This window comes from Hippocampus bargibanti, linkage group LG01 (assembly GCF_051943395.1).
Source record: "Hippocampus bargibanti isolate YZ-2025 linkage group LG01, ASM5194339v1, whole genome shotgun sequence".
NCBI classification, from domain to species: Eukaryota; Metazoa; Chordata; class Actinopteri; order Syngnathiformes; family Syngnathidae; genus Hippocampus; species Hippocampus bargibanti.
In genome coordinates, this window is record NC_142734.1 from 35,672,550 (window position 1) to 35,695,859 (window position 23,310).

At 37.7% G+C, this 23,310-nt stretch overlaps 1 protein-coding gene across 10 annotated transcripts in view; it reads left to right on the plus strand.

The window, feature by feature from the left end:
- cacna1db (calcium voltage-gated channel subunit alpha1 Db) overlaps positions 1-23,310 on the plus strand; it is a 43,774-nt gene that overhangs the window by 16,103 nt on the left and 4,361 nt on the right. For 2 of the 10 annotated variants that reach the window (XM_089013906.1, XM_089013924.1), the window contains 30 exons: positions 678-903; positions 982-1,189; positions 1,358-1,478; positions 2,599-2,713; positions 2,826-2,883; positions 2,963-3,023; positions 4,157-4,301; positions 4,497-4,626; positions 6,949-7,008; positions 9,638-9,744; positions 9,886-9,973; positions 10,633-10,740; positions 11,608-11,660; positions 11,767-11,913; positions 12,113-12,314; positions 12,423-12,581; positions 13,333-13,443; positions 14,609-14,692; positions 16,118-16,246; positions 16,327-16,392; positions 17,239-17,330; positions 17,424-17,583; positions 17,683-17,810; positions 17,909-18,005; positions 18,955-19,057; positions 19,158-19,259; positions 19,827-19,966; positions 21,151-21,267; positions 22,193-22,764; positions 22,886-23,022. In XM_089013906.1, coding sequence (XP_088870032.1) covers positions 678-903; positions 982-1,189; positions 1,358-1,478; positions 2,599-2,713; positions 2,826-2,883; positions 2,963-3,023; positions 4,157-4,301; positions 4,497-4,626; positions 6,949-7,008; positions 9,638-9,744; positions 9,886-9,973; positions 10,633-10,740; positions 11,608-11,660; positions 11,767-11,913; positions 12,113-12,314; positions 12,423-12,581; positions 13,333-13,443; positions 14,609-14,692; positions 16,118-16,246; positions 16,327-16,392; positions 17,239-17,330; positions 17,424-17,583; positions 17,683-17,810; positions 17,909-18,005; positions 18,955-19,057; positions 19,158-19,259; positions 19,827-19,966; positions 21,151-21,267; positions 22,193-22,764; positions 22,886-23,022 — 4,026 coding nt within the window. Of the gene's footprint in view, positions 1-677; positions 904-981; positions 1,190-1,357; positions 1,479-2,598; positions 2,714-2,825; positions 2,884-2,962; positions 3,024-4,156; positions 4,302-4,496; positions 4,627-6,948; positions 7,009-7,100; positions 7,161-9,637; positions 9,745-9,885; positions 9,974-10,632; positions 10,741-11,607; positions 11,661-11,766; positions 11,914-12,112; positions 12,315-12,422; positions 12,582-13,332; positions 13,444-13,814; positions 13,893-14,608; positions 14,693-15,244; positions 15,287-16,117; positions 16,247-16,326; positions 16,393-17,238; positions 17,331-17,423; positions 17,584-17,682; positions 17,811-17,908; positions 18,006-18,954; positions 19,058-19,157; positions 19,260-19,826; positions 19,967-21,150; positions 21,268-22,192; positions 22,765-22,885; positions 23,023-23,310 lie in introns of all 10 variants that reach the window. The other 8 variants (XM_089013916.1, XM_089013942.1, XM_089013881.1 and 5 more) reach the window with 7 other exon arrangements.

Genomic DNA, 23,310 nt, shown 5'->3' on the forward strand with positions numbered 1-23,310 from the left:
CAACTTGTCCGGAGACGTCGGTTGTCCTTTAAATAAACATTAAATTATGTTTGATAAAGCGACTCATTGTGTTAAGTTCAGTGGTGTTTTTATGTTGTTTAATTACCTGACATGTTTTGGCGTGCCTTCATCAGAGTGTCTAAAACACCACTGTCTGTAATAAAAGAATCCGTTACAAAATAATTAAAAAAAAAAGAATATGTGTGCTGACTCATTTAGATCATGATCAGTGTTATCTTATTGAATTGGATTAGCTTTCATTATCGCAGTGGAGAAATTGACATTTCGGAGCCGCAATGTGATGAAAGTAAGATGAAAGGAAAGGAAGAAGTAGAAAAACAAAATACAGGACCTGCTGTAAAGGCAGACACTCTCGCGGAAGTCAAAACAACGACAAAAAAAACTATCATAAATTCTACATTGTTTATCAATTGTACATGTATATTGAATGTCAAATTTTGATGAATTTGAGTTGATTTGACTAATTTAATAGAAGTGGTTCAGTTACATGTGAAGCGTCGCTGTTGCTAGTGAACAAACATCTCAAAGCGGATACGAAACTCAAATCGCATCCATCTTTTTTCAACCGAATGACCTTCTTGGCGGTGATATATTACAACTATTTGTTTTTAAATAAACTTGATTTCTCTGCTGGCTTTTTTTTTTTCCTCCTCCAGACGTCGCTAACAAGGTTCTGCTGGCCATGTTTACTTTGGAGATGCTGGTGAAGATATACAGTTTGGGGCTGCGGGCCTACTTTGTGTCACTGTTCAATCGATTCGATTGTTTTGTGGTGTGCGGTGGGATCATCGAGACCATCCTAGTGGAGCTGGCCATTATGTCTCCGCTCGGCATCTCCGTTTTCCGATGCGTTCGCCTCCTGAGGATCTTTAAGGTCACACGGTAGGCAGCGCATAGTGCTGGGCACCCGAACCAAGAGACCAATTCAAAAAACAACAAAATCCGTTTCATTTTCTTCAGCCACTGGGCATCACTGAGTAATTTGGTGGCCTCTCTGCTCAACTCCATGAAGTCCATTGCCTCCCTGTTACTGCTTCTTTTCCTCTTCATCATCATCTTCTCCCTACTGGGCATGCAGCTTTTCGGGGGCAAGTTTAACTTTGACCAGACGGTGACCAAACGGAGCACATTTGACAACTTTCCTCAGGCCCTACTCACTGTGTTCCAGGTAAGTGGTTCCCATTTTTTGAAACTGGGAGAAGGCCTCCTCCAATCTCTGTTCGAGTTCATCCCTAAAGCAGTTCTTCTGAACCAAACTCTTCCAAGTATGCTTTTATAGCAAAAGAAATATAAAATCATTGTTTGTTTTGTAGCATTTTGTTCCTGTGTTCCCCAGATTCTGACAGGAGAAGACTGGAATACGGTGATGTATGATGGGATCATGGCGTATGGTGGTCCAGCGTCCTCTGGAATGGTGGTCTGCATTTATTTCATCATCCTCTTTATATGTGGAAATTGTATCCTGGACAACACCAAGTTTGGCAAATTGGGCTGAAGTGATGTGTGTGTGTGTGTGTTTTAATTTTTACAATGGTTATTTATTTATCTATTGATTTATTTATTATTTTTTGTTTATCCATCTATTTATTTATTTAGCCATCTCTTTGCTATTTATTTATTTTGGTATTTATTTAGCCGCCTATTTACTTATTTACGTATTTATTTATTTTTTTATTTATCCATCCATTTATTTATTTCTGTATTTATTTAGCCGGCTATTTATTTATTTATTTATTTATTTATTTATTTATTATTTTTTGTTTATCCATCTATTTATTTATTTAGCCATCTCTTTGCTATTTATTTATTTTGGTATTTATTTAGCCGCCTATTTACTTATTTACGTATTTATTTATTTGTTTATGTATCCATCCATTTATTTATTTCTGTATTTATTTAGCCGGCTATTTATTTATTTATTTATTTATTGATTTATTGATTTATTTATTATTTTTTGTTTATCCATCTATTTATTTATTTAGCCATCTCTTTGCTATTTATTTATTTTGGTATTTATTTAGCCACCTATTTACTTATTTACGTATTTATTTATTTGTTTATTTATCCATCCATTTATTTATTTCTGTATTTATTTAGCCGGCTATTTATTTATTTATTTATTTATTATTTTTTGTTTATCCATCTATTTATTTATTTAGCCATCTCTTTGCTATTTATTTATTTTGGTATTTATTTAGCCGCCTATTTACTTATTTACGTATTTATTTATTTGTTTATTTATCCATCCATTTATTTATTTCTGTATTTATTTATTTATTTATTTATATAATACATATTAAACTGACTAGCTGCTATTAACTGTTTATTTGCTATCTATTAGCTAGCTAGCTATTAGCTGGCTGTAAAGTGTCTAACTGGCTAGCTGTTGGCTATCTGGCTATCTATTAGCTATTTATTAGCTATCCATTAGACCATGAGCTGTCTAGCTGGCTGGCTGTAAGCTGCCTAGCTGTTGGCTATTTATTTATTTATTTATTGATTGATTTATTGATTTATTTATGGTCATTCTTTTTTTGCTTATGACAAGTATTTTCCTTCCTTAAGCCACATGACAAGATATTCTACTGAATGTGTTCTTGGCTATTGCCGTCGACAACCTTGCCGATGCTGAGAGCCTCAACACAGCCCAGAAGGAGGAAGAAGAGGCCAAGAAGAGGAGGGACAGTGCCAAGTATATATATATATATAAATCACATTCTTTCTTTCTCTCATTTTTTTTGCTTCCTCTCAATTTATCCTGCATGCTTCTGACTAACAGCTGATTTTTAATCCCTCCAAAATAGAGAGGAGGGCATAGAACACAGAGTGGAAATAGTACAAGACGCTGATGGCGAGACAAAGGTACACAAACATGTTCATGACTTTGCAACAGTGTTGTGGTTGTTTTTGTATATATATAAACCTTTGACCGTGTATGTAGATGCCAATCGAGCTCCTGCTGGAGGAGGACAAAGAACTTTATTCTGCCATTGACTCACCAGGTAAATTTATTGTCATGCTAAAAGTATAACCCAAGGAGGTCACAGTTATGGACTTTTTGAGTCAAGAAAATTGCAAAGATTTGATTTCTCTTAAGTAATAAAATCTTATTTTCCTCTTCTTTGTCTTTTCACTTCAGGGAAATAAAATGAATATCATAATCAAACTGAGATAAGAAAGTTGTCACGGTTACACAAGGCGCAAAAACAACAGAAAAGTGCTAACATTTCCTTATGTTCTTTTTTTACATAACCGCTTGCTGGATAACTAATTTTGAAATTAAAAGAGTAAAAACAAGCTGCACAAATGGTTAAGTACAGTGAGACCTCAACTTACAAACTTTTTGTCTTACAAATGTCAAATTCATGAAAATTAAACCTTATAATAAGCACTATTTTCATAATACACACCCACCACGGCTGGCGGAGTGATCTTCGGCGGAAGCACACGACCGAACAGCACCAGAGGTTAAGTTACCAACAGTCCTTCTGGAAGGTGAATCTCCTTTCATAAGCCATCAACGACCATCAAAAAGGTAAATAAATCTTTATTTTACAGCACAGTTTATTTCTTTAATTACAGTCGTCATGTAATGCGCCTCTCTTTCCAAACAGCCATTCCCTTTGACCTTCGACCTCCAACGCCATCCCATCAAGCCATAAATGACCATCACAAATGTAAATAAAGTGACTTTATGATACAATTCAGTGTATTTCTTTCATTACAATACAATAGCGTATTTATTATACATAGAATAAGATATGTCGTGTGTAGTTTTAAGGCTTATTTAGTTGAAAAGTATATTTTATGGCAACCCGGGAACGGATTATTGACATTTTAATGGTTTCCTATGGGAAACATTTTTTTGAGATACACACTTTTCGCCTTACACACTCTGTCTGGGAACCAATTAAGTTCGTAAATTGAGGTCTCACTGTATATTTATTTTTATTTATTTATTTATTGAGTTAGTTATTACATTTAAGTAAAACAAAAATATCATACCGGGTGTTTTGGGTATTTTAGATGCTATAAAACGTTTTTCTGATGTCACAAAAAAGTGATGTCGGTTGTCCTTTAAGGGTAGCCGAATGGAAATGCAACAGCCGTGTTGTTTTGTTTTGTCTGTTTCTAGTGTGCTGTGTGGATGACGACAACAACGACCTCCCAGAAGTCCCAGTTGGGCCCCGGCCCAAGAGGCTGTCAGAGCTCACCATCAAGGAAAAAACACCTCCCATCCCAGAGGGCAGCGCCTTTTTTATCTTCAGCAGCACCAACCCGTAAATTCAAATTTGAATTGTAATCGTCCGGATCAATTCATTTGATTTCATATACGTTTTCCATTCAGCCCTGCGAGTATTTACATAGTGTGTTCGACAATTAGATTAAGCTCATGTCACGTTATATGCACGTTAATTGCATTGAAGAATAATTTAGTGGTTTCCTTGTAATATATCCTCTCTGTAATGTTGCAGGTTTCGCGTATTCTGCCATAGGCTGATCAACCATCAAATCTTCACCAACCTCATTCTGGTCTTCATCATGCTCAGTTCTGTGTCTTTGGCCGCCGAGGACCCCATACGCAACTTCTCTGCACGAAATATTGTACGTAAACAACGTGTGAATTGTCTGGATAAGTTCCTTGTGGATCATTTATGACGCTATGAGCTGTCTCAACGTGATAGCATCTTCCAAGTCATAGAATTCGCAACTCACTGGGCTGGATTGACTAAAATCCCGCCCCCCCAAATTGCTTGACATTGTTGCACGTTATCTCCAAAAACCGCTTGAATAATGACCACTTTGTAATCACGCAAAATGTGCACACCTGCAAATCAAGTTTGTATGTAATTTCATATCAAATTTCAGAGAAAGAGAGACAGAGAGAAATGTACACACCCACATAGGCAGAGTGACGTATTTTGGGATTAAAAGGAAAAATATTAATCATTATATTATAATGCTCATTGAAATTATTATTATTATATGTGATAATTACAAATGAAATAAGCAAAGTATTCTGAGAACACATTTTTAACTGACATACAGAAATAAATAAAGTTTTCCACGATATTCAAAGATGCACCTAGTAGATATGATGCATAATCGATGACTTCCTTTTGTAGTTTTTTTTAAATATATACACCAAAGACTACACGTAATTTAATGATCAAGTTGTTTGGTGAGCTTCTGCCTACGAAGTATTCTACACGTATTTATGTTTTTGTTGTGTCTTACTGATGTACAGTTGACCCCCGCATATTTGCAGTATTTCCTCCCGATCGCCAGCTTGAACGTCGTTTTAAAAAAAAAAAAAGAAAAAATTATAATAGCAATTGTAATAACAAAGATAATCAACTAGTTAAATGACAACCGACGTCTCCGGACAAGTTGTGTCCATAATTTGTAAAATGGCTTCAAATGACTTCTCCTGAGCGTATTTTACAAATAATCCACCGCATATAGCTATATTTTACCTTTTAAGACTCGCGCTGAATATATTCCCGAAGTCTTGTTTTTGAGTTGGTGACGAGTCCTCACGTCACGTCACTGAAGCAACGCCCCTGACCGAAAAAAAGGACACATTGTAGCAGACCTTCCATCACGTCAATGCATTTTGCTGTATTTTGGTCTGAAAACGTCGTGCAGGACCAAAAAGAGGCAGAAGAGGGCGACAAAGCTCCATTTAAGGAATTAATCAGCCTGTGGAAACGGGCTGATTAATTCCTTACACAGAGCTTTGTCGCCATTTTCTGCCTTTTTTGGGTGCGGCATTTCCCACCCCTGATGCCTCAAAATGACACGGAATAAATTCTTTAATCGATTGCAAACATGTATGCTTTCTTATTCAGAACTATTTGAATCATATTCATAACTGGATGAGTAACAAGAAAGCATCTTCTCCGAATCTGAAGCCATTGTTTTGATTCTTGGCAAGGCATGTTCGGCAAGACGTCTTGCCGAACATGGGGGCGCGACCTTCTGAAACTGGCCACTTCCAGTTTCAAATGGAAGTACAGTGATACCTCGGTTTTCGACCATAATCCGTTTCAGAAACCTGTTCTAAAACCGATTAGTTCAAAAACCGAAACAGCACTTTCCATTAAAATCAATGTCAAAAATCTTAATCCGTTCAAAGTTTAGACAACAACTTTTTAACTATTTCATCACATAAACCAGATAAAAACTTAATAATAGAGCAGGTCATGTGTAAAATTCTATAAAAACAAACTTTTATTTTCACCAATTTTCTTTCTGCCACGGATCGTGTTGGCACCGATCCCAGCTGTCTTTGGGCAAACACAGGGCACACTAACTTTTCAAACCATCCTCCGCTACCTTTAAAATCAGACTATTCAGTAGATCTTAACCAAATTTTCGCAAAAATAAAACAACAACAATATTAATGCGTCGGTCACAAAGAGGAAGACGTGACATCTAAGGAAGTGACGTATAAGGAAGCGGAGGGTAGTCGAGTGATGCATTCAGTTTGGTTGAGAACCAAATTTCGGTTGTATACCGGGGCATAAAAAAAATGACATTTTTGGTTGAAAACCGAATGGGATGAGAACCGAGACGTTCCAAAAACCGCGGTTTGACTGTACTTTTTAGACACTTGAAGTCATTTTTATTGGTGTTTTGCATTTGACTAAAAATGCGTGTTTTGGGTATTTTCTGATGTCAGTTAGGAAACAAAAAAGTGACGTCGGTTGTCCTTTAAGAAAGCGGGGAAGCGAATAAATGGAACTTTCTGGATCAACACCAGTTTGTAGCAAAGCTGTTTTGGCTCAAGGCAATTCCCGACAAATTGGTTGAGCACACGCGTGGGCTCGGGCGCCACACGTGTGTCAAAAGTCAAACACAATGACTGTGCTGTTGTCCCCAGAACGTTTTGATGATTTGCAACTTGTGCATTGCCTCTTGCAGATACTTGGTTATTTTGACTATGCTTTCACGGCAATCTTTACTGTTGAGATCCTGTTTAAGGTAAATGGTGTGTGTGTGTCGTGTGGTGCCGTGCTGGCTAGAGCTTCTGTAACCTCCTGTGTGCTTGTGTGTCACTCTGATTGCTTCCTCAGATCCTAGGCTATGCAGACTATGTCTTCACTAGTATGTTTACATTTGAGATCCTTATTAAGGTAAACAATAGAGCGTTGAGATGACTCCGCAAAAATCAGTCAATGCAACAATTACGCCACTTCCAAGCATGCTGCCTTTGCCCACCGTCACCTGATCGATGTTTTGATTGGGAACCGCCCCGTATGTCATGTTGTCATGGCGACAGTACATCTATTTACACTTTTTGTACTTTAACGATATTGTCCATCTAAACCTGAGTCTTATTTATTATTGAACTCAGTGACAAAATGTATTCTAAAACAATATATGGTAGATGTATTATTTACAGTTTTTATTCTAGTTCATATTGCTCAAGAATGCACCTGCATAACATTTTAATTTTAAAGGTTACAATTGGCTCCGTTGGATCACCCGATTGCATGTTCAGACAATAAGGTGATAAAGCCTTGTCATCTTTTTTTTGGTTTGTTTGTTTGTTTGTCCTTAAGAATTTGATCCAGAGAAGATTACAAAGCCATTTTTTTAATAAAATGTAGGATTAATCTGCCCCGCAAATCAATGTAGTGGCTTTAGAATGCTTTGTTGGATGTCTTTTTCAAATGTCTAATACCTGTGTGTCTATTAATATGCATGTATTAATTACAGTGGAGCCACTGTGGTTGATTTGAAGGAAGAATTGAATCATTCCTTTTATGAGAGACTCATTTAGGGCAATTTTAGATTCCCAACAAGTTTTCTGCATGCTTTCATGCACTCATGACAAGATAAAAAAAAAAACATACTTAAACAAACACTGTCTGGCCAGTTATTTATTTGTATTTTATTTATTTATTCATTTATTTGTCTATTTATTTATCTGTTTGTTTGTTTGTCTATTTTATATATATATATATATATCTGTGTATGTGTTAATAATAATAATACATTTTAAGCGCATTTCAAAGCTCTCAAGGACACTCACTTTATTTATTTATGTATTTATTTATTTATTTGTGTATTTATTTATTTATTCATTTGTTTATTTGTCTATCTGTGTATGTGTTTATAATAATAATAATAATAATAATAATGCATTACATTTTACGAGCCTTTCAAAGCTCTCAAGGACACTATTTATTTATTTATTTATCTAGTATGTGTGAATAATAATAATAAAAATAATGATTATTGATGCGCTTTTATGGATGATTTATATACATGTATATATTTTTTTAATTGAAAAATAACAAATTTCATTTCACATAATAATAATAATACATTACATTTTACGCTCCTTTCAAAGCTCTCAAGGACACTTTATTTATTTGTCTATCTGTGTACATGAAAATAATAATAATAATAATTATACATTACATTTTACGCGCCTTTCAAAGCTCTCAAGGACAGTTTATTTATTTGTGTGTGTGTGTTTGTTTATTTATTGAAAGAAGGTTAATCAAAAAACAAAAATACTTGCAATAGATTTAAGTATTAAGTATGATTTCAAGAGAATACAGAACCATTAAGTGTGTTTTTTTTTGGTATGATTTCAGCATTTTAAACAGCTCAAAAATGAGACACGAAACGAAAGTCAATCTAAATTGCGCTCTGCAGTGTTTGACAGTGGTTGAGAATCCACGTCAAATTTATTGCAGAACTAATTTGTTTATTTAACAAAAGCGATGGCAGTAGATCTCACTCTGAGATCTCACAGTTTATGCTCATGGCTGGCATAATGCCATTCATGCATGCCATATTTTTTTTTTAGCCTTTTGCGTTCAACTTCAGTGGTTCCACTGTTCCAGGTTGCCGAACCAAATTCCAAATTTGCCTTGTGGAAGTGAAGTCTGTCGCCACTTCAGTTACTTTCATATTCATACGTGATCAATTTTTGACAGAGACTTGAATGTGTTGCGCACATGACCACCTTTATGTAAAACATAATGCAAAAACAAGATTGACACATTTTCTTATTCTCTCTCTCGACGCTTTTAATAAATTACCATTATTTGTTAACTCATTCACTGCCATTCACGAATGTATTCGGGAATTGGAAATATGACGTAGAGCGCCATTCATAAATTTATTTGGGGTTTGGTTTTTCTTGCGAGGGGTGCTCATAAAGCGCTGGCCATAGCCTCTGGATTTTTTTTTCTTTTCCACAAGGGGGCAGAATTTCCCTTTTTTTCCAGGTTAGCGCTTTGTTCAAGCTTCAGCTATTGTCAAAGTGCTATATAAACCAGTATTGCATTGTATTTTGGACAGCCGCCCTCATTTTAAGCTCATATAACTCCAGACCCTTATAATTTAGGAATTAACTCTTTCTTTCTGAAGAAAGAAGAGAGAGTCTGAGGTTTTTAACGCTGCATTGAATGTTTATGTAGTATACTAAGACTCAATATTGTGTAGATCCTGAAATGCAAGTGACAATGACAAAAACCCTGGCACTGGAGTGGACACAGTTTTGCACGTCTGGCAGTTAATGAGTTAAATACATATAGCGTAATGAAATTTTTCTGATGATGTGGCCGGTCTTGACTGACACCTGTCTTTCCAGATGACGGCATTTGGAGCGTTCCTACATAAAGGAGCTTTCTGTCGGAACTACTTCAACCTATTGGACCTGTTGGTTGTTGGGGTGTCTCTGGTCTCCTTTGGTATTCAGTATGTATATTTATTTTTCTTGACGTGTTTTTATTCTGTACGTCAATAAAATGGATACTATCTGTCTTTCCATTGAGCTTGGTCTAGATTTTATTTTGAAAAGGGTTTGTCGAATTCTGTTTTTTTTTTCTCTTTCTGTAGATCTTCTGCAATCTCAGTCGTAAAGATTCTTCGTGTTTTGAGAGTCCTCCGCCCACTTCGGGCCATCAACAGAGCTAAAGGACTGAAGGTCAGCCTGACGCTGTTGATTGAGTTCTGAATAATGTCGATTTTCAGCAGCAGCAGCAGGCCACAATGTAGTTCAGTTTCCTCTCGACGGCCGTTATGAAGTTGGGGAAAACATTAGACTGTTTCATCTATTACATACAGAACGCACAACTAATAATAATAATAATAATACATTTTATTTCAAGCGCCTTTCAAAGCTCTCAATGACACTTTACAGTCACGGACAAGCATAGATACAGTAATAAATGAATTACAATTATAAATAAAATACAATTATAAATAGAAACAAGAGATAGTTATAAATGAATAACACATTTTCAAATTTGAAGTCAAGAATAATGACTGTTATTGCGGTTTACATACGCCAATTTGAAATTATGGTTCAGGCTTTAGCTAGCATCATGGAACTTGACATGTTGGATATGCTTTCGCGGGCCGAATAAAATGATGTGGCGGCCAGATTTGGCCCCCAGGCCTTGACTTTAACACCTCTGCATTTGTCTCAGACACCCAACAGTTCCTCTTGAAATTGAATCATTCTTTTTATGAGCAACACATTTGGGACCATTTTAGATTCCCAACAAGTTTTTCTACGTTTTCACTTTATTCAGGTGCAAAGGGTAAGCGTCCCATTGCCATTTTCCCCTTTTTTTCCCCCAGCATGTGGTCCAGTGCGTGTTTGTCGCCATCAGGACCATCGGCAACATCATGATCGTCACCACGCTGCTTCAGTTTATGTTTGCTTGCATTGGAGTGCAGCTTTTCAAGGTACAGAACTCAACATGGTGTAGCGCAGTCCCAACATTGCCTTGTCTATTCGCCTTTAAAGGACAACCGACACCACTTCTTTGTTTCATAACTGACATCAGAAAAACGTTTTATAGCATCTAAAGTTCCCAAAACACTCAGGCTATTATTTTTAGTCAAATGAATAATAAACATGACTTAAAGTGTCCAAAAACTACTTGAATGAAACCGGAAATGGCCAGTTTCAGAAGGTCCCGCCCCCTTGTTCGTGATGTCACCCCAAGACTTATTGCCTTCCTGGAGAATCAAAACAATGGCTTCAGATTCGGAGAATATGCTTTCTTGTTACTTGTCCAGTTATGAATATGATTCAAATAGTTCTGAAGAAGACAGCATACATGTTTACAATCGATTAAAGAATTTATTCCAGGTCATTTTGAGGCATCAGGGCTGGGAAATGTCGCACCCAAAAAGGCAGAAAATGGCGACAAAGCCGTGTAAGGAATTAATCAGCCCGTTTCCACAGGCTGATTAATTCCTTACATGGAGCTTTGTCGCTCTCTTCTGCCTCTTTTTGGTCCTACTCGAAGTTTTCAAACCAAAGTGCAGCAAAACGCATTGACGTGATGGAAGGACTGCTACAATGTGTCCTTTTTTCAGTCAGGGGCGTTCCTTCCGTGACGTCACGTGAGGACTCGTCACCAACTCAAAAACAAGACTTCCGGAATATTCAGCGCGAGTCTTAAAACGTAAAATATAGCTATATGCGGTGGAATCTTTGTAAAATACGCTCAGTAGAAGTCATTTGAAGCCATTTTACAAATTATGGACACAACTTGTCCGGAGACGTCTGTTGTCCTTTAAGACAGTTGTTGTTTATGCTTACAGGGTACATTTTATCGCTGCACAGACGACGCAAAGTCCAGCCCCGAGGAGTGCAAGTGAGATGTTAATTCATTTCAGTATTTGTGATGTTCTCAACAAGGACCTCCGCGTGTGTGCAACCGTTACGCGTGGTTTAAAAAGTGTCATCCTCCAAAATCGCAGGGGGACGTACATTCTCTACAACAATGGAGACACCGCCATGCCCGTGATTAAAGAGCGCCTCTGGTACAACAGTGACTTCAATTTTGATAATGTCCTCATGGCCATGATGGCTCTGTTCACTGTCTCCACGTTTGAAGGATGGCCCACGTAAGGAGTTTTGTTTAAAATTATTTACTTTGCGGTCCACACAGTAGATAATTGCTGCCTACCCTTGGATCAGAAAAATGCTTCATTTAGCCAAAACCTCAGTTTCTCTTGCTAGACATTCAGATGTTAGCTCAAAATGTTCATCTGGACGCGTTTGCCTTATGCGCTTCTCTTCTGTTTACTTCCTTCATCTTCACAGTCTTTTATACAAGGCCATCGACTCCAACCGTGAAAACATGGGGCCCATCTACAACTACCGCATTGAGATCTCCATCTTCTTTATCATCTACATCATCATCATCGCCTTCTTCATGATGAACATCTTTGTCGGTTTCGTTATTGTCACCTTCCAGGAGCAGGGTGAGAAGGAATATAAGAATTGTGAGCTGGACAAAAACCAGGTACAATACTCTGTATTTGTTTACTTGTCGCCACACAAAAAAAAGTATTTTTAAAATAGTTTTGAGAGACTAAAATATTTTTCTTTCTCCACCTCACAACTACTTCAGCGCCAATGTGTGGAATATGCTCTCAAAGCCCGCCCCCTGCGTCGCTACATACCTAAAAACCCATACCAGTACAAGTTCTGGTATGTGGTCAATTCCACCGGCTTTGAGTATGTCATGTTTGTCCTAATCATCCTGAACACCTTGTGTCTGGCGATACAGGTAAGCCACCTTTTTTTTCCATCAGTCACATTCCAGCTTGTTTCATGTGTAGTTCTTACATTGCGAATTAACATCGATGAAAAGTTTTCTTCAGCCGTCATCTGTACTTCTTTGAAGGTGTCGGACGGTTCGCTTCTTATCCAAAAAGCTTCGTCAGCAACCTAAAGTCTTACTGGTAGGGTAGTTTCGGCCCTATATATATCCCTACTGTCCAGATGTGGGGGTGCCGGACTCTGCGAAGATTGGTCCCTGCGCTCAGGTTTGGTGAAGCATAGGACTAATCGCTATGTTGCCTGAGCAGTCTATTGTACGAACTGCTTGGGCAACATAGGCTTAGTTATGCTGATGAGGTGATACCAGGGCAAATTGGGCAATGAGGCCAGTCGTCAGTCAGGACGATAGAAGCAATCAGTGGAGCCATAGGGATTAGTCCTCCGCTCCCCCCAACCTGAGAGCAGGGACCAATCATAGCAGAGTCCGGCACCGCCACGTCTGGACAGTAGGGATATATATATATATATATATGTATAGGGCTGGAACTATCAGTAAGACTTTAGTTGCTGACGAAGCTTCTTGGATAAGAAGCGAAACGTCCGACACCTTCAAAGAAGACGGCTGAAGAAACCTTTTCATGGATGGACCATTCCTGTACGACTGAGAGCTTCCTCAGACGAATTGACATATGTGAGACGACATTTGCCTTTTGTTGTTGCAACAACGAACTTTTGGTCAAATGTGTGTCTCGTTGCAGCACCATGGACAGTCTCACCTTTTCAATTATGCCATGGACATCTTGAACATGGTCTTTACTGGCGTGTTCACTGTTGAGATGATCTTCAAGCTTATTGCCTTCAAGCCCAGGGTGAGTCTATGTGCTGTAGGGGTGATTAAAGCTACTCTACGTGAATGACAAAAAATCCGAGTAGAAAAGTGTCAACAATTCCAAATTGATCATTTGATGACATCCGTCAGTGGACTATGGGCAACCATTTTGTTCCGTTCTTTTCAATGTAGCTGTTCCCTGAAAGCTTCCCTGATATTGGATACCCGTGATACACACTGAAGTTTGTATCTGATAACGATCCCCCTTTCCATTTAAAACAGCCCTCATGCGCTCTTCCTGTCCCCTCTTAACCTCCCCAACCTTCCTCCACGTTGGCCCCGCATCCCTTTTTGCTCCCCCATTGCCTTTGTTTCCTCCTCCTGCTGGCTGCGCACGGTCGCCCTATTCAGGGCTATGTGGGGGACGCCTGGAATGTCTTTGACGCCCTGGTGGTGATTGGCAGTGTAGTCGACATCATACTCAGCCAGGTAGAGAGACGCCAGTATGTTCGGCTTTGTCCCGTGCTGCAATCACCATTTGTCGCTACCGTCCTTTGCACCTCCTTGCTTTTCCTTCCACTCTTCTTTTTCATTATTGTCGTGAGTCGGTCAATAAAGTCTAGGTTGACATCCCATGAAATAATAATCGAATGAGTCTAGCGGGAAATTGAGCAGGATATTGCTGGATTCGTACTTTCAGAAAGTCAAACCAGGTCATCAAATATCCTAGACAGCACACGTGGAAATGTAAAATGCTATTTTAGTTGGCTTTTTTTTTTTTTTTTGCTTTTCTGTATTAAAGGACAACCGACATCTCCGGACAAGTTGTGTTCATAATTTGTCAAATACACTCAGTAGAAGTCATTTGAAGACATTTTACAAAGATTTCACCACATATAGCTATATTTTACCTTTTAAGACTGGCGCTGAATATTCCGGAAGTCTTGTTTTTGAGTTGGTGACGAGTCCATACGTGACGTCACTGAAGGAACGCCCCTGATCGAAAAAAGGACACATTGTAGCATATTTTTTGTTTTGCATGAAATGTTTTCTGCCATTCGAAAAGCTTTTTCTGTTATCAATCTTTCCTTTTTTTCTGTGTGTATCTCTCTCTCTCTCTCTCTCTCTCTCTCCATCTCTATCTCTCTCTGTGTTTCTCTCTCTGTGTCATTTGTGTGTTTGTCTTATTGGCTTGTGGCTTACAGAACTATTTTGCTGATGCATGGAACACGTTTGATGCCTTAATTGTTGTCGGTAGCGTGGTTGATATTGCCATCACTGAAATCAATGTAAGTAATCACACATGCATGCACGTCTGTTTGCCTTATGACACTGATTGCATTCATTTATTTTGTGAATGTTTGAAACATACAGTATTTTTCCAATGCTTGTAAATAAAGTGTTTCTTTTAAATTCATTATATTAATTATATTCATTAGTTTTACAAAAATTATGTCGCTCTACAACGTCTTTATGCGATTACCATATTTTTCGGTGTATAAGGCGCACCCAAAAGTCTTGGTTTTCTTGAAAAGATGATCCTGCGCCTTGTACGCTCAGGTGCGCCTTATATGTGAAGTCATTTTGAGCCACAACAGATACATATTTATATGTAAAAAGAGATTAATTTTTGTTTTCATCACTCATCATTTCATTTCTGCAATTGTGTGTAATGTTGCAGTGAATATCAGGAAGCTTGTATCACTGAATATCATTTTTATTCAATGTATAAACTGCGTTGCACTCTTAGATGAGAGAGTTGTGTGGGATGTCATAATTATGCAAAGAGGCATTCATGTGCTTTATGTAACTCCAATTAATTTGAGGTTCTTGATTTTAAGTCGGCAGGGCTCCCTGTCGTCAAGGTGATAGTGGAACAAGGGGTAAGAAGAAGCCCCGCCTCCTTCATTTCAACTAAAAAACATTTGGTCACCTTGAGGGAAGAGGGGGGGGGGGCTGTAATTTCATAGATTTTGATTAGACATTTGTCGCAATTTGGTATGTATTTAATGCTTGGCCAAAATGTTGTTTGTTGTAATTGTCTTGGCATACGGCATGAGACGCCATCATTCATTTCAACAAACTGTCTCAGGTGTTTGCATTCAAATGACCATTAGGTTGACATCCATGCGTGATGGAGACGTCAGACTTGAGGTTGCTTGTATTTATGCCCTGCATGAATGTTTTACGGACTGTGGATTGACCAGTTTTTTTTTTTTTTTGGGGGGGGGTGTTTGGTGAGGCATTCGGGTGTGTTCACGGCATGCCATTGCTCTGCATGTGTCATAATTGTTCTTAAAGCCTTCATCAAGAAGTATGAAATCTTTCACATATTATGTATCTGCCTTTTTCAATGCATCACGTTTAAAGGACAACCGACATCACTTTTTTGTTTCCTAATTGACATCATAAAAACGTTTCATAGCATCTAAAATACCCAAAACACGCAGGATGATATTTTAGTCAAATGCAAAACACCAATAAAAATGAGTCTTAAAAGGTAAAATCTAGCTATATGCGGTGGAGTCTTTGTAAAAAACGCTCAGTAGAAGTCATTTTAAGCCATTTTACAATTTATGGACACAACTTGTCCGAAGGCGTCGGTTGTCCTTTAAATACAGTCGAATAGATGGCCTTGAGTTGCATGTTTTTATCCTTCTTTAATTTTCCCATCGGCGATTATTCTTCCCTCAATGGATATCGTCATTGTGCAGAACACTGAAGACAGCGCTCGCATCTCCATTACTTTCTTCCGCCTCTTTCGAGTGATGCGATTGGTGAAATTGTTGAGCAGGGGGGACGGAATCCGAACGTTGCTGTGGACGTTCATCAAATCCTTTCAGGTCAGTTGAACATGCAACATTGTTTAAAAATCATGAAAAAAATGTTGACATGTATATTGACCTTTGTTCAATCCTTCCAGGCTCTCCCCTATGTTGCACTTTTGATCGCCATGCTGTTCTTTATCTATGCAGTCATCGGAATGCAGGTGACGCGTTACTTTGGAGGGGTCAATATTTAAAATATATTTTAAAAAATGAGTTTTTTCTCAGGAGAAATCATAGCATATAAATTAGTAATTTCACTGGGTAAGCCGTAATGATGAACCATGTGTTGCCGATGATGTACTTTATCAAACCAATGAAGTGGTGGGATTTTAAATGTCAAATCATTCGTTTTCATTGAAACCAGTTGTACAAATTATTATTATTATTATTAATATTATTTTTTTTTTGTTTTATTTGTATTTATATTATTTGTATTAAGTATTTTCTTATTTTTTATTTATTTTATTATTATTATTATTATTATTATTATTGTTATTAGTATTAGTATTGTTTTATTTTTTTATTCTATTTTTATTTTTATTTTATTTATTGTTTTTATTATTTTTTATTTTTATTAGTATTAGTATTTTGTCATTCTTTTATTTTTATTTTTATTTTTATGTTTTTATTTATTATTATTGTTATTATTATTATTTTTATTATTATTATTATTATTATTACTATTATTATTATTATTATTATTATTATTATTATTATTGGTATTAGTATTAGTATTAGTATTTTTTATTTTGTTATGTTTTTATTTTTTTATTCTTCTATTTTTATTTTTATTTTATTTATTGTTTTTATATATATATTTTTTTTATTTTTTTTATTAGTATTAGTATTTTTTCATTCTTTTATTTTTATTTTTATGTTTTTATTATTATTATTATTATTATTATTATTATTATTATTATTATTATTATTATTACAAAGTGCCATTGATTTGACTGGTTGGGATACCATTTGACCGAATGTTTGGCTGTCCATGTTACCGCCGCCAGGTTTTTGGAAAAATAGCCATGGTGGATGGAACACAAATCAACCGCAACAATAACTTCCAAACGTTCCCTCAGGCCGTTCTCATGCTCTTCAGGTATGTTGTTTTTGTCGTCACTTTGGAATCAATCCTCCCTTCACGCAACAATGAATGTTAAGCCGGGCATCGTCGCAAATGTCGACTTGTTAGATGTGCCACCGGCGAGGCTTGGCAGGAGATCATGCTGGCCTGTCTTCCCGGCAAGTTGTGCGATACCGAGTCGGACTACAACCCCGGCGAGGAGCGAACCTGCGGCAGCGGCTTCGCCATCATCTACTTCATCACCTTCTACATGCTTTGCGCTTTTCTGGTGAGCCCGACACCTTCCGCAATTCCACACAGCAGTTGTAATTTGGCCACATGTGCAGACACGGTGAAAGGAAACATCGTGTGTCTGTCTTGCTTTCAGATTATTAACCTGTTTGTTGCCGTCATCATGGATAACTTTGATTATCTCACCCGGGATTGGTCCATTCTTGGTCCTCATCATCTTGATGAATTTAAACGGATGTGGTCCGAATACGACCCGGAAGCAAAGTGCGTAGGCTACTTGGGACTTTGCTTTTTTTGCTGTGGATTTCTTTCAGTGCCGTTGCAGGCCTCCATTTTGCAAAATTGCTTTGTTTTCCTGGCAGAGGCAGGATAAAACACCTGGATGTGGTGACATTGCTTCGGAGGATCCAGCCTCCTCTTGGCTTTGGCAAACTCTGCCCACACAGGGTGGCCTGCAAGGTCTGGACTGAAACACTCAAACTATCGAGCTACTTAATAAATAGAACCTCACAATGAAAAAAATCACGTTCAAAAAAAGTTCAAATCCTACTCCTACTATTCATAATAAATAATAACCAATAGGAACAATAAGTACAAAATAAATAAATACAAATAATCTTAATAATGATGGTCTTTATTTATTATTATTATTATTATTAGTAGTAGTAGTAATTATTACTATTATTATTATTATTATTATTTATTATTATTATGTGAAATGCAATTTGTTATTTTTCAATTAAAAAAAATATACACGTATATAAATCATCAATAAAAGCGCATCAATAATCATTATAATAATAATAATTATTATTATTATTATTATTATTATTATGTGTGAAATGCAATAAAAGTGCATCAGTAATCATTATTTTTATTATTATTATTATTATGTGAAATGCAATTTATTTTTCAATGAAGAAAAATATATATCCACATGTATATATAAAACATCAATAAAAGCGCATCAATAATCATTATTATTATTATTATTATTATTATGTGAAATGCAATTTGTTATTTTTCAATAAACAAAATATATATACATGTATATATAAATCATCAATAAAAGTGCATCAATAATCATTATTATTTATTATTATTAGTAGTAGTATTTTTTTATGTGAAATGCAATTTGTTCTTTTTCAATTAAAAAAACATTCTTGTATATATAAATCTTTAATAAAAGCGCATCAATAATCATTATTTTTATGATTATAAAAAGATAATAATTATTATCACAATAATAAATATAAAAAATTCAATACTAAACTATAATTAATAAATAACAAATGAAAATTTAAATTTGGTATATCATCACAGGTTTACAGTGTCTATTTAAATATGTCTTAATATGAATAAATATTGACATCATCAGTCTGCAGTCTGATCTTCGATTCATCCACAGCGTCTTGTTGCCATGAACATGCCTCTGAACAGCGACGGTACAGTTATGTTTAATGCCACCTTGTTCGCGCTGGTGCGCACGGCTCTCAAGATTAAAACAGAAGGTAATCCATGTTTCACATTTATTCGTCATATTATTAAAGTATCAAAAGTCACCACCAAATATGAGAGAGAATTTCTCCAATCCTAAATCCTGTTTCCAAGGTAACCTGGAACAGGCTAATGAGGAGCTGAGAGCTGTGATCAAGAAGATCTGGAAAAGAACCAGCATGAAACTGTTGGATCAAGTAGTGCCCCCTGCAGGCGGTGAGTGGTCACTGCACATCACAGGAATCCCGTCCTTCATTTTCCGTGTCTTCTTTACCCCACAAACCGCTTCCGTGCCCATAAATTGTATAATTTGGCCGATAAATTAATATAAGTACACATCTAATAACATTGTGCCCTTACTAGCATGAAAGAAACAAACAGTGAGCTTAAATTAATTTATAACAAACAATACAGTACTTCTGTACGGAAAACATTTGAAGTGCATCAATTTTATTCTAGCAAAAAAAAAAAAAAAGAATAATCAAACAAACAATTTGAAGAAAAAAAAAACATAATCAATACGAGTGGGCGACCTGGTGGACCAATGGTTAGTCGTTAGTTCGTCAACCACACAGTGCAGGGATACCGAGTTCAATTCCACCTCTGGCCTCTGTGGGTTTTGTCTGGGTGTTCTTGTTTGATTCCACATTGGAAAAACATACATGACAGACTAATAGAATACTCTAAATTGGTGTGATTGTGAATAACTATTGGTTTGTGTGTGTTTTTGTGCTTTTGGTGTTGATTGGGGAGGACCCCGTTGTGTCTGTTCTCTTCACTCAGATGACGAGGTCACGGTGGGGAAGTTCTATGCCACCTTCCTGATACAAGATTACTTCAGGAAGTTCAAGAGGCGCAAAGAGAAAGGCATTGTGGGTAGGCGACGCTCATTCGTCAGGATCAACAGCACCATGGCGCTGCAGGTGAGTGCTGTCAAATCAACCTTTCAATAAAAACATGTTGTTTTTTTTGCCGTTATTATCACTGATTATTGAACCAGTGAAACTTTTTCAATCCTGCTGCGTCTTTGAAGCATCGAAATTGACTTGGAGCTAAAGAATTGTTTGACTGAAGTTTTGCACCGTGTCATGCTCCTTTCAGAACTTTCTGTTGTTTGTTGATAGCGTGTGCTCTCAAAATCAACAAAAGGACATTGACAAATTTATTCAGCACTTAAAATATGCATCTGTTACTATTTCTTAAAGGACAACCGACACCTCCGGACAAGTTGTGTCCATAATTTGTAAAATGTCTTCAAATGACTTCTACTGGGCGTATTCTACAAAGATTCCACCACATATAGTTATATTTTACGTTTTAAGACTCACGCTGAATATTCCGGAAGTCTTGTTTTTGAGTTGGTGACGAGTCCGTACGTGACGTCACGGAAGGAACACCCCTGACCGAGAAAAGGACACACAATGCATTTTGCGGGACTTTGTTTGGTCTGAAAACTTCATGTTGATCCGTGTCGATGTCGAAATTAGAAGGAAAACACATAAATAACGGCATGGTGAATCGTTGTGTGTTGCACCAAGACTACTATTTGATACTAGTTGACACAAATTTCCAGCAGACAAATCAGCCCATTTCCAATTGGGCGCCATCTTGTGCATTTTTTGGGAGGCTACATTGGAGTCCTGACGGCTTAAATTGATACGGGAGGACTTCTTTAATCGATAGCAAGCATGTATGCTTTCCTCTTCAGAACTATTTGAATCATATTCATAACTGGATGAGTAACAAGAAAGCATCTTCTCCCAATCTGAAGCCATTATTTTGATTCTCGAGCAAGGCAAGACGTCTTGGCGTGACGTCACGAACAAGGGGGCGGGACCTTCTGAAACTGGCCACTTCCGGGTTCAATTTGAAGTCGTTTTTATTGGTGTTTTGCATTTCACAAAAAAATATCAGCCTGCGTGTTTTGGGCATTATAGATGCTATAAAACGTTTTTCTGATGTCAGTTAGGAAACAAAAAAATGGCGTCGGTTGTCCTTTAAGGGATACATTGGTTCCGTCACGTTCTTGGAACAACTCAAGCGGCAGAACTACACTAATATATATTAATATTTGCGTTCTCTTACATTCCGCGCGGTTTCTTTACAGGCTGGCCTGCGCACGCTGCATGACATCGGGCCTGAGATCCGTCGAGCCATATCATGTGACTTGCAGGGCGAGGGGCTTGTTGATTTGACCGAGGAGGAAGATGAGGGAATTTGCAGGGTATGTCCAATTTTATAGTGTCAAATTTATTAATTTGTTGTTGCCGTGGGCGACATTGTAGTGACGGTTTCCTCTTGAGGGCCATGATGAATTTGGGGAAGCCATTAGAATGTTTCATCTCCTCCATATATTACATGTATAGCACACAACAAATTCATGAATAACTAGTTTTCGAATTTAAAGTCAAAAATAATTACTGTTATTATGGTTTACATGGGACAATTTAACATTCTGATTCGGACTTTAGTAAGCATGATGGAATTTGATTGACTTACGCTGGCCAAATAAAATGGTGTGGCTGGCCAGATTTTGCCCACGGGTCTTGACTTTGACACCTGTGTTATTTATAAACCATACATTTGGCCAAAAAGATTATTTTAACTCATTCACAGCCAGACATGTGCAAAAATGTATCCACTCCAGTGCCAACGTTTTTTTTTCATTGTCACTCGAATTCCAAGACCTGCAGAATGTTGACTTTTAAAACGACATCAACATTCAATACAGCGTTAGAAACCACAGACTTTCATCAGAAAAAAGAGGTAACCCCTAAATTATCTGGACTTATTTCAGCTTGTAATGAGGGCGGCTGTCCAAAATACAATGTAATACATACATATTGGTTTATATAGCGCTTTAACAACAGCTGAAGCTGGAACAAAGCGCTAACATGGAAAAAAATGGCAATTCTGCCCCCTGTGGAAAAGAAAAAACATTGCTAGAGGCCATGGCTAGCACTTTATCGGCACCCAAGCCTTACAAAACAAAATTCGAACCAATTCTGGGATGGTGCTCTGTCATATTTTCAATTCCTGAATACGTTTGTGAATGGCAGTGAATGAGTTAATCATTCTTTTTTTATTTGTATATATTATTTGACACTGTACCTGGTCACAAACTGTCCTTTCTTGGGGTCTCCTTGCAGCGCAACGGCGGCCTTTCCGGTCACCACATCAACCACGTCGGTATGAGTCTGGAAGGCTCCGCCCACCCAACCACGGTCACTCAACGTCCTCTCCAGATCCTCCCTTTTTCCTGCAATGCCTCTACAGAACCCGCCCAAATGGGTCGGAGGGATAATGTCAGAAGCCAAAAGGCAGAAATCAACTCGTCCCTCGTCCAGTATCATCATCATCATCATCAAACCTGTCATCAGTCTGACTACTCCTGCTTTAATTCCAATCACCAACAATCACCCGCCCCCTCCAATGCCAACCTCAACAATGCCAATGCGGCCGTGCTTCTTTCTGTGAGCCGTGGGTGGCAGCGAAAACATTCGCAAGGGACAGAACGTTTGCCCTCCGCCAAAACGGGATCACCGCTGTCCACCCGCAGCAAGCCTTGGAAGTCGCTCTCCACGAGGTCGGTTCTTTCACGGCAGGTCCATAAATGTGCTGTGGACGTGGACAGTGACAGTGACGAAGAACAAGGCTCAGGAGAATACTACTACAGTGGGGACGAGTCCCACGAAGATGACATCATGCTGACGAAGGACAGGTACACTTAGTCAAACTCTCAAATTGTCATTCATCCATCGCAGCAACCGTTGAGGGTTCCCACAGTTTTGGTCACGTTGACCAGTTCTACTCACAAAAAATCATGTGTTGCTGTTGTGCAGGCTGTCAAATAAAGAGTCCTGCGACGTGGAAGGCGATTTGGAGCCAGAGTCAGATTGTTTCTATGACGATGACCAACAGCCCATATGTCAAGACAGCAGGCAGTCGCCTCGGAGATGGCTTCGAGGATCACCGCAAGGTGACACATTGGCCTGAACTTGTTGAGCTTTCCTACACGAGTAAAAAGCTTCTTCGTTAGGCTCACCTGCACTGTTCCAAAACAAAAGCTACATCAAAAACGATACTTTCACAAAAATAACACAATTAAGATGATCATTTTTGCTGATATGAATGAATCCTCAGCGAGGGTTCATTTTACAACATGTTTATACATAACAGGCTGATTGAAAAACTAAAGAAAGAACTTTAGCGTATAGCAGGTGTCATCCATTTGTTAACTCAGTCACTGCCAGACGATGTGTGCCAG